The sequence below is a fragment of the Anastrepha obliqua genome, chromosome 1 (assembly GCF_027943255.1).
Source record: "Anastrepha obliqua isolate idAnaObli1 chromosome 1, idAnaObli1_1.0, whole genome shotgun sequence".
Classification (NCBI taxonomy): Eukaryota; Metazoa; Arthropoda; class Insecta; order Diptera; family Tephritidae; genus Anastrepha; species Anastrepha obliqua.
In genome coordinates, this window is record NC_072892.1 from 27721563 (window position 1) to 27735349 (window position 13787).

At 36.5% G+C, this 13787-nt stretch overlaps 1 protein-coding gene across 2 annotated transcripts in view; it reads right to left on the reverse strand.

The window, feature by feature from the left end:
* The window catches only part of LOC129236377 (gustatory and odorant receptor 22-like), a 24270-nt gene continuing 10483 nt past the window's right edge, over positions 1-13787 (reverse strand). For both annotated transcript variants that reach the window (XM_054870734.1, XM_054870733.1), the window contains 7 exons: positions 12432-12758; positions 9371-9500; positions 6209-6339; positions 3039-3166; positions 1022-1349; positions 599-711; positions 1-130 (listed from right to left, as the gene is read on the reverse strand). In XM_054870734.1, coding sequence (XP_054726709.1) covers positions 649-711; positions 1022-1349; positions 3039-3166; positions 6209-6339; positions 9371-9500; positions 12432-12707 — 1056 coding nt within the window. In that variant the 5' untranslated portion in view covers positions 12708-12758 and the 3' untranslated portion in view covers positions 1-130; positions 599-648. The remainder of the gene's footprint in view (positions 131-598; positions 712-1021; positions 1350-3038; positions 3167-6208; positions 6340-9370; positions 9501-12431; positions 12759-13787) is intronic.

Genomic DNA, 13787 nt, shown 5'->3' on the forward strand with positions numbered 1-13787 from the left:
TTCAAGACTAAAATTTTCATTTTATTTAAATATTATATTATATTTCTCTGGTGATAGAAGAGTTGACAAAAGAATATTTCCAGCGAATGGAAAAGTTAAACAAACAAGATAGCGCTATTGTTGAAACAAACTGGAAATAGAAACAGATTATTATATTTTTTTGCCAGGGCAAGGCAACAATAACAGTAACTCAGTATTTTAAGTCTGATATAAATACATTTGTACATCATCAAATATTTACATATCGCACTTGTTACGTTAAAGCGTAACAACTCAAAATCTGAACATTTTCAGTAGAGACGAAAAACTGTTTCCGTAAATATTCATAATATAGGTATTACAAGGGAAAAAATATGTAATTGCACGAAAATATCATTAAAAACAATATAACGGTTGTTTCATTCTTATTTGTTTAGTAGTTGCGCTAAAATAACAAATTTTTGAGTGGTTACTCTTTTCCTTTTCTTTTCGAGTTGTTACGCTTTAACGTAACAAGTGCGATATGTAATATATTTTCCCATTTTACTTAATTATAATATTATATTTCTCAGCTTACAAAATACGAGTAAAAGGCAAAAACTATTCACAACATACATACCGGCGATTGTTAGTGACCTCCGATTCCAGTAATTTGAAATGTTAATGGACTTAGTTCAATGTGAACTTGAACTGTATTAAGACAAGCAAGTATACCGTTACAGTTGAAATAAACTGCAAATATAGAGATATTAAATGATTTTACACAGTTCCAGGTTTTGTAGGTTTCACGTAGGTTTTGTCGCATTCGTTTTTTACTTTAGTGCATCGAGACTACGCGTATCTTAAAGTTTGACAAACAAGCCAAATAAAATTTGTTTTTGTTATACATTTTTAATGTAAGATAATAAAGGAATATTTTTAAAATTAGCCAGTGTTCTGTACCCTCTCATAACAGCTCCTCTAATATGGGTCCCTAAAAAGGATTTTTGCACCGTTCCGAGCATCTAAGTACAATATAATTTTAGCGAGAAATTTGGCTTACCGAAGTCAAAAGTTCGCGGTTAACGTTGACATATCCCTTCAAACTTACGATGGCTGGGTTCATTTCAATTGCAAAAATGAAAATATCGATTTCACTCTTCGCCTTCCTGTCAATCTGGCGCACATCGATCTCGAGCAATACTTTTTGAATGCCTTTTGCTACTCCGAGGGTAGCGTTGTGTGAGCAATCACAAAAAATAAATAGAAGTGTTGAACAGTACAGCCCATCAACTATCAAACCGATCTCCTTATACGAGTCAGTGGGCGATTCCGTATGGTCGAAAATCTCAGCAAAAGCTCCATAAACCGCTATTACTATATTAACAAACCTGCAAGTAACCGAAAAAAATTAAAATTTTAGATAATGTTACATTTAATAATTTCTCTCATGAATAATACCCAACCTATAAATTTATAAAAGTTGAAATAAATTTAAAATAATTTATAAACAAAAAAGTTGATGCAAGTACCATTTTATAAAGTATATTAAAACAATTTCAGTTGGTAGGAAAATTATGTAAATATTCGGCAAAGCCTTGTCTTATCTAGTAAATATGTACATAAATAAATAAAAATAGGTAATTCTAGAAACGCATAATTTTTTATAGACTACAAGAAACTTTTTTAAATAATAAGCGTACACTAAGTTATAATTTGAATTATTGCCCAGATAACAGATAATCAAAAGCCCAAAAAGTTGAAACTTGATTAAATTCAGCGAAATTTAGGAATTTGAGAGTAAAACGGAGGACATTCTTTTGATCGCATTTCAGTATATTAATGTGACTAAGGATATGGTAACCATGTGCACTTAATGGCAAACTGATGCCTGGAATCTTTTTGGTAAACATTATATCGTTAATTTTCTTACAAGCTAGCAATAGAGAGATCCGGACACTGTCTTGGGAAGCTTAATAGGAACATTCTATACCGACGGCTCCATGACTGAAAGTGGGACTGAAACCGGATGGCATTTGGGTAGTAACTTCAGGTACTTTACTCCTTTAGGTATGACTGTAGACTAAATAATTTTCGAAAAGTCCCGAGAAATGAAAATCAGGGTCTTTAGTGACATTCAAACTGCTCATGAACTTGAACCAAACATTGAAGAATTAATTAATAAATATAATATATATTTGGTTTTAATGCAAATGTTGCACTAACAAAGTATTTATGTACACAAATAAAAAATATTTATTTATTACCGTAAAACTTAATTATTTATTACAATTTGCGCTTAACTCAAAATTAAAGGATTAATGAATTTTAATTCAACTTTTCGTTTTAAATCTAATAAAAATGTTCAAAATTGTAGCAATAAAGGGAAATTAACTATATTAAGAGGTAAATTCGTCAATATGGTATAATCTCTACCTTGCTCATTATTTACACAACAAAAACATCCCCTATTTCTTATAAGTTGCAAATCAAATTCGTTCGCAATACGCAAATTGCATAAGACACGTAATCAAGCTGGTTTAGCCAAATTGAAATGTGTGATTGTGGGAATTTTAGCAATCAACTTAGTTTTTAGCTTGCACTGTAAGCTATGATAAAAAGATTTTTAATAGTGTGTCCAATATCAGACGGTTGGCCGGTTCTCAGTGAATTTGACAGAATCAGCTGACGGGCTGACATAACAGAGGATGTCAAGGATGATAGACTACCGGGTTTGCTATTTAGCTATGGTGAAAAGAAAAAAATTTTGAGGCGGAACTTTGTCTGCTACGTCACTTGGGAGATTCTGCAGCCGTAATCTGCACGATTATTTCATGAATACACACTCGTCCAACCAGCCGTTGTTCAGATGTCAACGAAGTGTTGTCGTTGGTTGATTTTTTTCGTACAATCACTAGTACAATCTCAGTTTTTTCGTAAACAAACCGCTTCGTGACCCAAGTGACGTCAGCCCATCAGTTGATTCCGTCAAATTAGCTCAGAGCCGAATAACGGTAACGAATATATTACCTTTTTATTAAAATACTTATAATTGCGTTCAATGTAACTTGTTAGCTTACATAAATATGCAATAGGTAGAATATGTTCTTGCATACGCGTTCCCCAATGACTGCAGTAGTTCACTTAGATTGAGCCAAAGCATTCGATATTTTGAAATTACGTTTGCGGAATAGCTGGAGAGAACTTCCTGCAAAAATTAGAGAAGAAAGACTGAAATACCGTAATCACTATTAGATATATGTACATACAAAACGTTGAATAAAGTTCTCTTTAAATTTTCAAAAGTGCTGGCGAAGCATAGTAAAGCCCAGTGAAGTAGAACAATCAGACTGCAACGACGCTGTTTACAAAATAGTTAACAGTACTTTGTTGTTCTTATTAATATACTCAGGCACTTGTACCCAAGGGTATAATAATATGTACACATAACAGTTATATACAACAGTATAAAGAATCGAGATACATAGATATAGAGTGAATCGAGAGAAATATATGTATATCAAAACGCTCAGGAAGATCAGAGGAGTCGATTTATCCATGTTTGCCTGTTCGTCCATCCTTCCGCCTCCGATTAAGGAAGAGTCTGCTGCGCTTGTTGGACGAGAAGGGCCGAAGATTGTACGGAGTGGACAATAATATGAATATTAGGCAAAATGCTTGCGAAATCAAAAGAAACCAATACTTTTGCCTGGATTGAAAGCGGTGAATATTCGAATGAAGATACGCGATCTATAAGCGTGACAGGTGCGGGACATACCACCTAACGAGAAGGCGAATGGGACAAGCATGGCAAGAATAGCCAATCAGGGCGTTTCAAAGCTGGTTTAGTTGCTTTGGCCGTGACTGTAGCCAGAAGTTTGACAAAAATTACACTGCGACATTTTCTCCATTACGTTATGCCACAATCCGCATAGTATTTTTTGGCGTTAGCTGCAGAACTTAAGATATAATATAGAGCACTCTAATCAGATGGATCTTTGTAGCGCGTATCGCAATAGCGAGCGCAACAGTATAGTATTCATGAAACAGCCTGAAAAGTGTATCAATAAATGGTTCCCAGATTGAGTGCTAAAAATCAAAGAGACGATATATGGGCTGAAACAATCCGGAACGCGTGGACCACAAAGCTGGACGAAGTTTTAAAGAAAATCGGTTTCGAAGCATTCACTACTAAGCGATACCTGTACAAATTGATTCATCACAATAATTAACGTCTCATAGCAAGACTTAATCGTCAGTTGACAAAAGAAAGAAGATCAGCTTGTAATTAGTCACAAATTTCAAACGGCCTCGAAAGTGTCGACAGAAGTTCTACCTTCTACTTCTTGGGAATGGAGATCATGAGAGTATATACATATGTACATAAAGAGATATTTGTGAGGTATAATATGACCAACTGTCGGGCAGCGCAAACAGTGCGGTTTGTGGGGCATTGCCTGCAATTGCATGTACAACGCGTTGATACAACAATCGCAGCGTATGTGCTGGGCGTAAGGATTGTTGATACAACAAAAGCAGCGTGTATACGTTGCTTTAGTATTTTTGTTTTGAATTATTACTTTTTCGGTTTGGGTCTTGATAAGAGCTTCTTTTTTCGCAACGAATGTTTTTAATAACTGATAACTAAAAATAAGAGGAAAACAATTGAAACTAAAATAAAAGTTCCGCGCCGCATAGATTGGTCGCTATATAGCAATGGCTGTTTAAGTTGCTTCGAGTTGGAGTTGAAGGGTGAGAAAAGTGCAAGAACGTAGAGTCGGTGTAGGAGCGATTACAAACGGCAGCAATTAGAATCTGGAAGCGCCGTATAAATTAAGAAAAACCCAAAGGTTTTTATTTGTGTGCACTGGTGATACATGTACAGTGCCCGGCACTCGAAGTGTAACCAACTTCAGACCGCTCGCGCAGCTGTCTGTTAGTTGGCTAAGTAACAGTCCATAGTATTGTTTACAAGCGTGCGGAAGCATTTTGTCAAAAGTAAACGCGAAAAAAGAAAATCAGTAATGGATTTCAAACGTAATAGCGTGATTACATTATATTTGGATAGAAAATCACAACCAGCGATTGTTCGTGCTCTCGAGCATTTTAAAGTGAATAAAATTTTTGTTTATCGCACCATTACTCATTACAATGATACTGGTAGCATCGCAAAACGTCATGGAGGACAAACATTTCGGCGGCAGACCATGGACGTTTCAACAGGACTCGGCATCGTGTCACAAAGCTCGAATGAACCTAGAATGGCTAAAAAAAAACGTTCCGAACTTCATAACGCCCACACAGTGGTTCTCAAATCCACCAGATGCGCATCCGATGTTTTATTTTCTTTGGGCCATTTTGGAGAGCAAGGTCCGAACTAAAAGATTCACCATTCTCGACGCGCTGAAAAAAGTCAGTGTCCACGAGTGGGCCGAAATACCTGCAAGTCGCATTCGGGCAGCTTGTGATTAGTTTTCGGACCGTCTCAAGGCCATAGTCAAGGCAAAAGATGCTCATATCAAGCAAAAGTAAATTGATTCTTAATTTTGTATTATTTTCACATACTGTTAACTTTGAATTGAATAAAAGTAATTTTCCAAAATAAATTTATGGCCTTTTTAATTGCTTACACTTCGAGTGCCGGACCCTGTATTATAGCAGTACCAGTCAGCAGTCGGCACATTAATATATCTTGCAAAATACCAATACTCCAAGTTTACGTAGCGAAATAAAGTGCCATGAATCGGGTTTCATGGTATTATGGTATCGGTGATGGCGCTAGACCACCAACAACATTAGATATTTCACGACAAAAGTAGAAATGAAAAAGGAAAGGACGAACTACGTTGCACAGCTGGCATGAAGTTGGAGCTAGAAGCATACGACTATAGGCCTAATGGAACGGCTTTTTCTCATTTCATTTTATGCTGACATCCGGATTTGTACGGCGAATGAAAAAAGCAAATCAGCTGGTTAAGCGATACAATCTCTAATAGATTCGCCTTGGGTATCAAACAAGAATAATATAATGCAAGATTTCGCCATCCCAAGGACCGTGACGTCAGTACAGAAAGCAAACAATTGAAAAGAAGAGGAAGAACAAGCGAAACGAAGTGGAAAGCCAAGAATGATAAAATAAAAAGTGCACTCGTAAAGAATTTTGTTGTGCGCGAGTAGTTCTCTCGGTAAAAATTGAGCTCCCTACATGTGTCATCAAAATAATCTCTTTATGAAATTTCAAATCCATTACCTTTTTGAAGCAGGCTGTTAAACTTGTCGAGGCTGTCTTAATTGCTCTAGAATTTATGTACCATAAAGCGCAATTCATATTAATCGTAATTATAATGTGGTAATAAGCTAGCGTGTGCCAAAGTGGATAGCCTGAAAAAAAATGCTGCACATATTAATACTTACATGCATTAACGTGGATTTGTGCAGAATTTATATTAATTAATAGTATTTAAACCAAAATCTCGAAAACTAAATGACGCAAAAAAAGTATATAGATTTTCAGAAAAAGTAACTAATTCTGTTTATTTTTATAAAAAATGGCTGAATTCTTACAGACTATGTTAAGCTAATTTAAAGAGTATTTCAAAAGACGTGCCTAGATGTTGTCTTGAAATAAAACATGTAAGCATTTAGTTTCTGTCAGGTTTCACTATTTTTATTCACAATATATGAAAAATTATGTCATTTAAATGCCCACCATGAGCGCATCTACAGGCCAAACAGTCTACCGCCAAACAACCGATTCGTGAGTGCTTAATTTTTGAGAACGTCGAGAAACACTTTGCGCTACAGCAGCAATGTTCTCAACATAACGTCCAGATTTTGGTCTGCCAGTCCTTTTTCTATCCTCCACAGAACCAGTTTTTTGAAATGTGAAAAGTTTCTATATTTTGACGCGTTGTTCTATCGTGCAAAATTGTACATCTGTCTACTTGACAAATATCAAATGACATAAAAAAGTTGCCATCTAGAAATTATTCACTACTGACATCTAGACGTCCCTTTTGAAACACGCTGTTAACGAGTGCTGTTATCTTCGAACATTGTTGGTGGATATTTCTGGTTAAATAATAGAGAACTGTCTTTTCAACAACTGAGAACTGTTAATGGGCATCTGAGTGTGTCTTACCGCGTAGCGGTAATCGCTTTGGGGTAATACATTCCGGGGTTCTGTCACATCTTCTTTGCAGCATAAAATTCGCACAGTGTTTGCGATTGTCATATCTACATGTTTCCCCTCAAATTCAAATAATTTATGATTGATCGTTTGGGACAAATGCACAATGGCCCACAAGGGGTCACTTAATAAAACTTTGAGAGAACTTCGTGACAACCAAAACCTTTTTGGTGAAGCCATGATTCTGGTGTTCACTGATTTTCGGTAGATTCTTCCAATTATTCCACGAACTGCAGCTGATCAACTAAACGCGTCATTCAAATCCACAAATTTGTGGCACCAAAATACAGATCTGCTTTCAAAGCAATTGTTGGGCATTCGGTTCAATAACTCAAAAGCCATAAATGGCTGAGCGAACGAGCAATGTTGGCGCCAAATAACAAAGATATCAATGATCTCAACGTGACCATCGAAATTTAATTCTGGTTCGCTCAGTCATCATCATGATGCTGAGCCTTAATCAACATCGTCTATGTAATGGAACGCGACTGACAGTGATAAAGCTAATGAATAACGTTCTTTTCGCCAGTCCAATTTGTGGTGTGCGTCTTGATATTGTTCCGTAAATGGAGGAACTTACAGTTTTGCGGCGTCTCCGAAAGGCAGATGGTTTTTATGGCAGAAATTTACTCGAAGACTGTCGAGAGCAAGTAGGAAAAAACTTTTCTATAATTTCCTGGGTTTATACCATGATTCAATTATTAACATTCGATTTTTGACACTCCCTTACAAAAGGTTGTATTTAAGAAGGTGCATAAAAAGGAAAAAATTAAATCCTTTTTGGTAAAAATGGTAGCAAAATAGTATTTTGTTACTTAAATGGAAACAAACTGCGAACGGTTTAAAAAATAAATTTTAATTAATATTTGAATGTAAATAATGGTATAGATAGAAGTGATTAGCGGAAATTGCCAAGTCTAATATTAAAACAAGAAATTATTTCACATAATCCAAGATTTTATTTTGTGAATTAATTTTTAAATTTAAAACCAATCGCGATGTTTCGCCAATATGAAACTATTTTGTTAAAAATAAATAAATAAATAATTATTGAATTATAATTCACACGTACAATTCTGTTAGGTGTTTCGCCGAGATCCTCATCCTATTTGTAGCGCGCGTTCCACAATTGGAAGGCCCTACAGTTTTAAGCCGATTCCGGTAGATGGTTTTTTATGAGAAGCTCTTTCATACTGGTACTGTGCTTTTCTAAGCCTCCTCTGGACACTTCATCCATCCATAGGAAGGTGGCTCATTGGAAACAAGTTCTGACAACTTTTTTATAATGAGGTCTGCAATGTAATCGATTGCGTCGGGACTATTCAATAATTCTCCCTGCTGTAACTCTTTAGCAAACGCTAGCTCTTTGCAAAACATGAGTTCCGTTTAAATCACCACATCATAAGAAATAAAGCTTTGTAAATTCTCCATCTCGATCTCGGATTGCGTCAAATACTCTATCATTTCCTGACTTAAGCGGTATGTATTCCATGTCATACTATCATAGTCCTGAACATACCGATGAAAACTCTTGAGCGAGTTGTTGCTCGTAAGCAGTCCATTTTAAAAATGAAATGTTTTTTCTACAAATTTTACTTTTCCTCCACTTTTAGTCAAAGTTTCTAGAGCTATATTAGCAACCCAGTGTCTTGCTAAGGGAGCCGATTTGTCAAGAGGGAATGAGAAAGCTGCTTACTGAGCAAACCTTTTATTATTGAATAATGGGTTTATACCATAATGGGTTTATATTAGAGGTCCAGAAAGATCCAGCAACGTAAAACAAGAGTTGTGATGAGACTGGATGATGCTTATTGTATGAAAGTTCGTACAGGAATAAAATAATGTGATCAGACAATTTTCTCTTAGTGAAAATTTATTACATTTATGCCATCGAATATATGTTAAATTGCTACCGTGTACAACGAAGTATATAAATTTCAACAGTTTCGAATCTGTGCCCCTGCGCTCTGGTAAAATGCATAACCAATTAAATTACTTTTATTTGAAACTAGGTTTTGTGGTATTTCAGTCATATTCGGACCAAGCTCTGAAAATTTTCCCATTTTCAAAGGAACAGAGTTCACGAAATTCGTTTTCCTCTGGTTTAGCTTCCATAATTCGGCACAACTGACTGCAATAAAATTGGTTTTCAGTGTAACCAATTTTATCAAAATCCGTTAGCCTTTCTATGAAACGTAGATTAATAATATTAAGCTAACTTACCTTCTAAGAAGAACGACAAAGCAAACAAAAAAAGAAATGCACAAAGTAAACATCCAATTGATACAACGACGATTGTAGATTTTAGACGAGGAAATTGCAAAGATGTGCCAGTTACTCGATAAAATATGAGCTGAAAATATGAAGAAAATGCACTTAGAAGATTATTTAATTAAATTTCATAAGTGATACTCTGTCACTGTTTTGATAAAATAAACAAAATTCAATATTAAATACATATAATCAGACGAGTGTGTGAAATGAGGGGTCAGAATTCAATTGCCGAGTACCCATGGTGAAAAATTTTTTAGATGTGTGACCAAGATCAGATCGTTAACTGGCTCTGAGCGAATTTTAAAGAATCGGCTATTTGGCTGACGTAACTAACAACGGTTTAATCAAGGATGATAGATTTACGAGGTGCGGCCAATAAGTATCGAAAAAACGAAAATTGTGAGAGAAACTACGGTTGGCACGTCACTTCAGTCGAATTCTGCACGGTAATTTCACATATATTCACACGCTCGTACAATCAGTCGTTCTTCAGACAGCAACGAAATGTCATTGGTTGATTTTTTTTCGTATATCACCAACACAATCCCAGTTTTTTGTAAACACACCTCAAGTAACGTCAGCCCATAAGCTGATTCTGTCGAATTCGCTCAGAGCCGAGCAGTCTGTTAAAGAGCTCACCTTTGAAATCTTTTCACCCTGCTTGGGCTTAACCAAGATTTACCAGGTTTTGCCATTAACTGTAGTGAAAACAAAGGAGTCAAGTTATTACTAAGAACTGTATTTATAACTTCGTTCTGGTAATTTTCCAAGCTTACATTTTCGCAAAGAAAAGGTTTGGGAGACAAGTTACGGCTAAAAATCTTATTTATAAACCAATACGAGATATATTTCAACTGTGTCAAGGCGCATTCATTGAAGGTGGTGGCACTAGACCAAAAGCAATGTTTTGTACGTTTGATTATCGCGGCAAGGTATTGGAGAAGTAGAAAACAAAAAATTATTGTAATTCGCCTTGTTTTATTCTGTGCTGATATCTACATGGACACAGCGAACGAAAAAAAAAACAACTCAGCTGATTTACCAACATCACCTTTAATAGATTTGCTTTGGATGATAGTCACATTTATTTTTCTGTGACGTTTCTTTAAAACATTAATATGTATGTTCCGCGTTGAATTTTACAAATTTTGCGAATTAAATTTAAAGTTTTGGTTCTTAATTTTGCTGACTTAATTCATAATTTAAAGGGATTACGAATATGGCATGCAGATGTAATTATTATCATACTTGTGTAATTATTGTAAGCGAAGTAAATATCTACTGCGACAGCCCAGCAGCAATTAGGGCTCTTGGCTCGATGATGGTGCGCCCAAAACTGGTAGGGGCTTCTCTTCCAATCACATCCAAATTCTTTATGCAGGGAATTGCTGAACAAATGAGTTGGCTAGACAGGTCCTCAGTGAAGTACTTAGTTTACCCGCGAAATTAGTGAACTGACAACTTATGGATCGAATGCGCTCGAAGGAGATTCTAAGAGCCTCAGCTCTTGAATTTTGAGGGTCTATTTACCGGTCATTGTTCGCCAGGTATACGTGCTGTGAGACTCTGCATTGCTTGTACTTTTTTTCTGTTCCGGCTGCATAGAGGTTGAGGTGGAATCATCTCAGCACCATCTACTTAGCTGCCCTGCTCAGGCGGGGCTGAGATTTAGGCATGTTGGCTCTCACTTCTTTGCTACACCTGTTTTGGAGGCCTATATATTGGCCACCTCATGAATTTCACCAGCAGCTTGATGCGGTTGACGTAAAATAATTTCGTCATCGCTCATACATCATGGGTGGGCGGAGGTGTATACTCCGAGCATCTGGGGATCTCCTTCAGTTTTCGTCTCCTCGACTACTGTAGTGTCTTTCAGGCCGAACTGATGGCAATAACGAAAGCCGCGACACTGGTACAGTGTGATGCGATATCCGGAAATGACATCTACATTTTCACTGACAGCCAGGCGGCGATAAAATCCCTCACAAAACAGTCGACAACCTCCAAGGTAGCCATGAAATGCCGCATATCTCTTAACGAGATGGCTGAGTCATTTCGCCTAAGGATAATATGGGTTCCTGGCCATCGCGACATTGAGGGTAACTGCAGAGCCGATGAACTAGCGAGACTCGGCACCAAGTTGACCGATGAGTGCATAGGCAATGACATAGGCATTCCCTTACAAACATGTAAGCTACTTATCCTTGAAGAAATCGTAAGGAAAGCAAACGCAAGATGGTGCAATGAAGCCACCTGCAAAATCGCCCATCAACTGTGGCCGACTCTTAGTTCTAAACGCACAGAATCTTTGCTAAGCCAAAATAAACACAATCTTAGCACACTGATTTTAGTCATAACGGGACATTGTCTAATAGGTAGACACGCCCAAAGGATGGGTGTAAAAGCACACGACTTCTGTAGAAGTTGTCTTGATGAGGAAGAGGAGGAGACAATCCTGCACCTTCTGTGCCATTGTCCTGCTCTATCCAGACGGAGATTTGCTATTCTAGGCAAACAATTTTTTAACGAATTGGAAGATCTCAGTTCCACAGAAATAGGAGATCGTCTAAAATTTTTGAAAAGCGCACAATGGTTTTAGGAGATATAGGGAAAGCTCCCCCACGCGGCATCACAATGGGCTATGAGCCTGAGTGTGTCCCACAAGACAACCGCTTCAACCTAACCTAACCTAACCTCATACATCATCCTCCCCTTGCCATCCCCTACGGCAGTCGCCGACACTGGTACTCGTGGGGTATATTTAATAGTAGTGTCTAAAAACTGGTCTTGAGAAAATTCTCGTTTTCAACGTAATTTATTACTTTAAAGCCTGTCGCAAATTTTTGTTTTCAACATCCAGCTCACTCAGTAGTTCCTTAATATTAGTGTTACTCGTTATTAACGTAATATTTGATCTTCTCAACTTATTCTTACTTTGCTTTGTTTATATCACATTATATATTATTTATATTACATATTAAACCATAGGTATTATGTATTATAAATTTACCTGAAATGTTCCCCAAGAAGATTTATATTCAGCAACTTCTGCAGCTACGCCCCATCCAACGAAAGGAATCCAGAAGTGGGGTATCAAATAAATTACAAATATTACGGCATATATATATTCATCGAACTGTTTTGTAGTATAAAGAATTTGGATCCTTTCTTTGCCGACAATTAAAACAACAATGGTCATGAAAATCCAAAAAATAAAAGCATAAATTGTCGCAGGTGATTTCCAGGAAAAAGTCATGCAGCCCGGTGACGATCGTAGTATAGGCATAACAGCAAGTACTCGAAACAATATCAATAGAAGCTTGTGATCTCTGTAAAACTTACGAAAGGAGAAAACAATGAAAGTGAATTGCTCCAATTTAATGAAGCACATTTTTATAAACCAATATGATTTTATTTTAGTCAGATTGTTTAAAAAATTTACATACATATACCTATATGTGCATTTAAATTTTATCAACAAATTAAAAAATAACATAAGAAATATAATAGCCGCGTTTTTTAAGCGCATATGTATCTCTGGTTCAAGCCGAACGTCAGATATTTTTTACAAAGAGCTTTTTCATGGCAGAAATACACTCGGAGCCTGCCTGCCGAGGGGCCACCGCTATTAGAAAAAACTCTTTCTTCATTTTGGTCTTTCATCGAGATTCGAACCTTCGATCTCTCTGAATTCCGAATGGTAGACACGCACCAACCCATTCCGGTTACAGCACTAAAAACGCACATTGACAATTATTCCAAAATTAATGATTGAGTTCTGTTAAAAATTCTGTTATATAAATTACTGTTACTGGCTTGGGGTTAGGTGAAGCTGCTGAAATAATAATTTTGTATATTCTTTGGTTTTAATATTTCTTGTCTTCCTTTCAACAGTTTCGAATTGGGTAAATGCAAAATATTTCATATTTTGCCACATGGGGCATCTGTAGTCAAAACTTCGTTAGACTAAAATACCAACGACAGCCGGGGTTGATCATTCAACTCAGGCCCTCTGTCATAACGGAATTCACATTACACTCAAATATTTTTACTGCAATCGAAAGATAGACAACAAAGATACTAACTCTAGAAAATTTAAATAAAAGTGGAGGAGAAATAAAATTTGTAGGAAAAACATGTAGTTATCAAAAGGATGTGCTCATGCAAGAAAAGTTGCTCGATATGTCCAAGATATCATAGAACATCTTTTGGGGGCAATGCGCGTGAAAGATCAACATTTTGACAATCTGAGCCGATGTGTTCAGGTTGCGGAAGTACTTACCAGATTGCTTTAAAAATACATAGTTTACCAACAAGAGTTCAGTTGGCAATATTAATCACACCCTCCGAAGAGGCGGCAGAAATA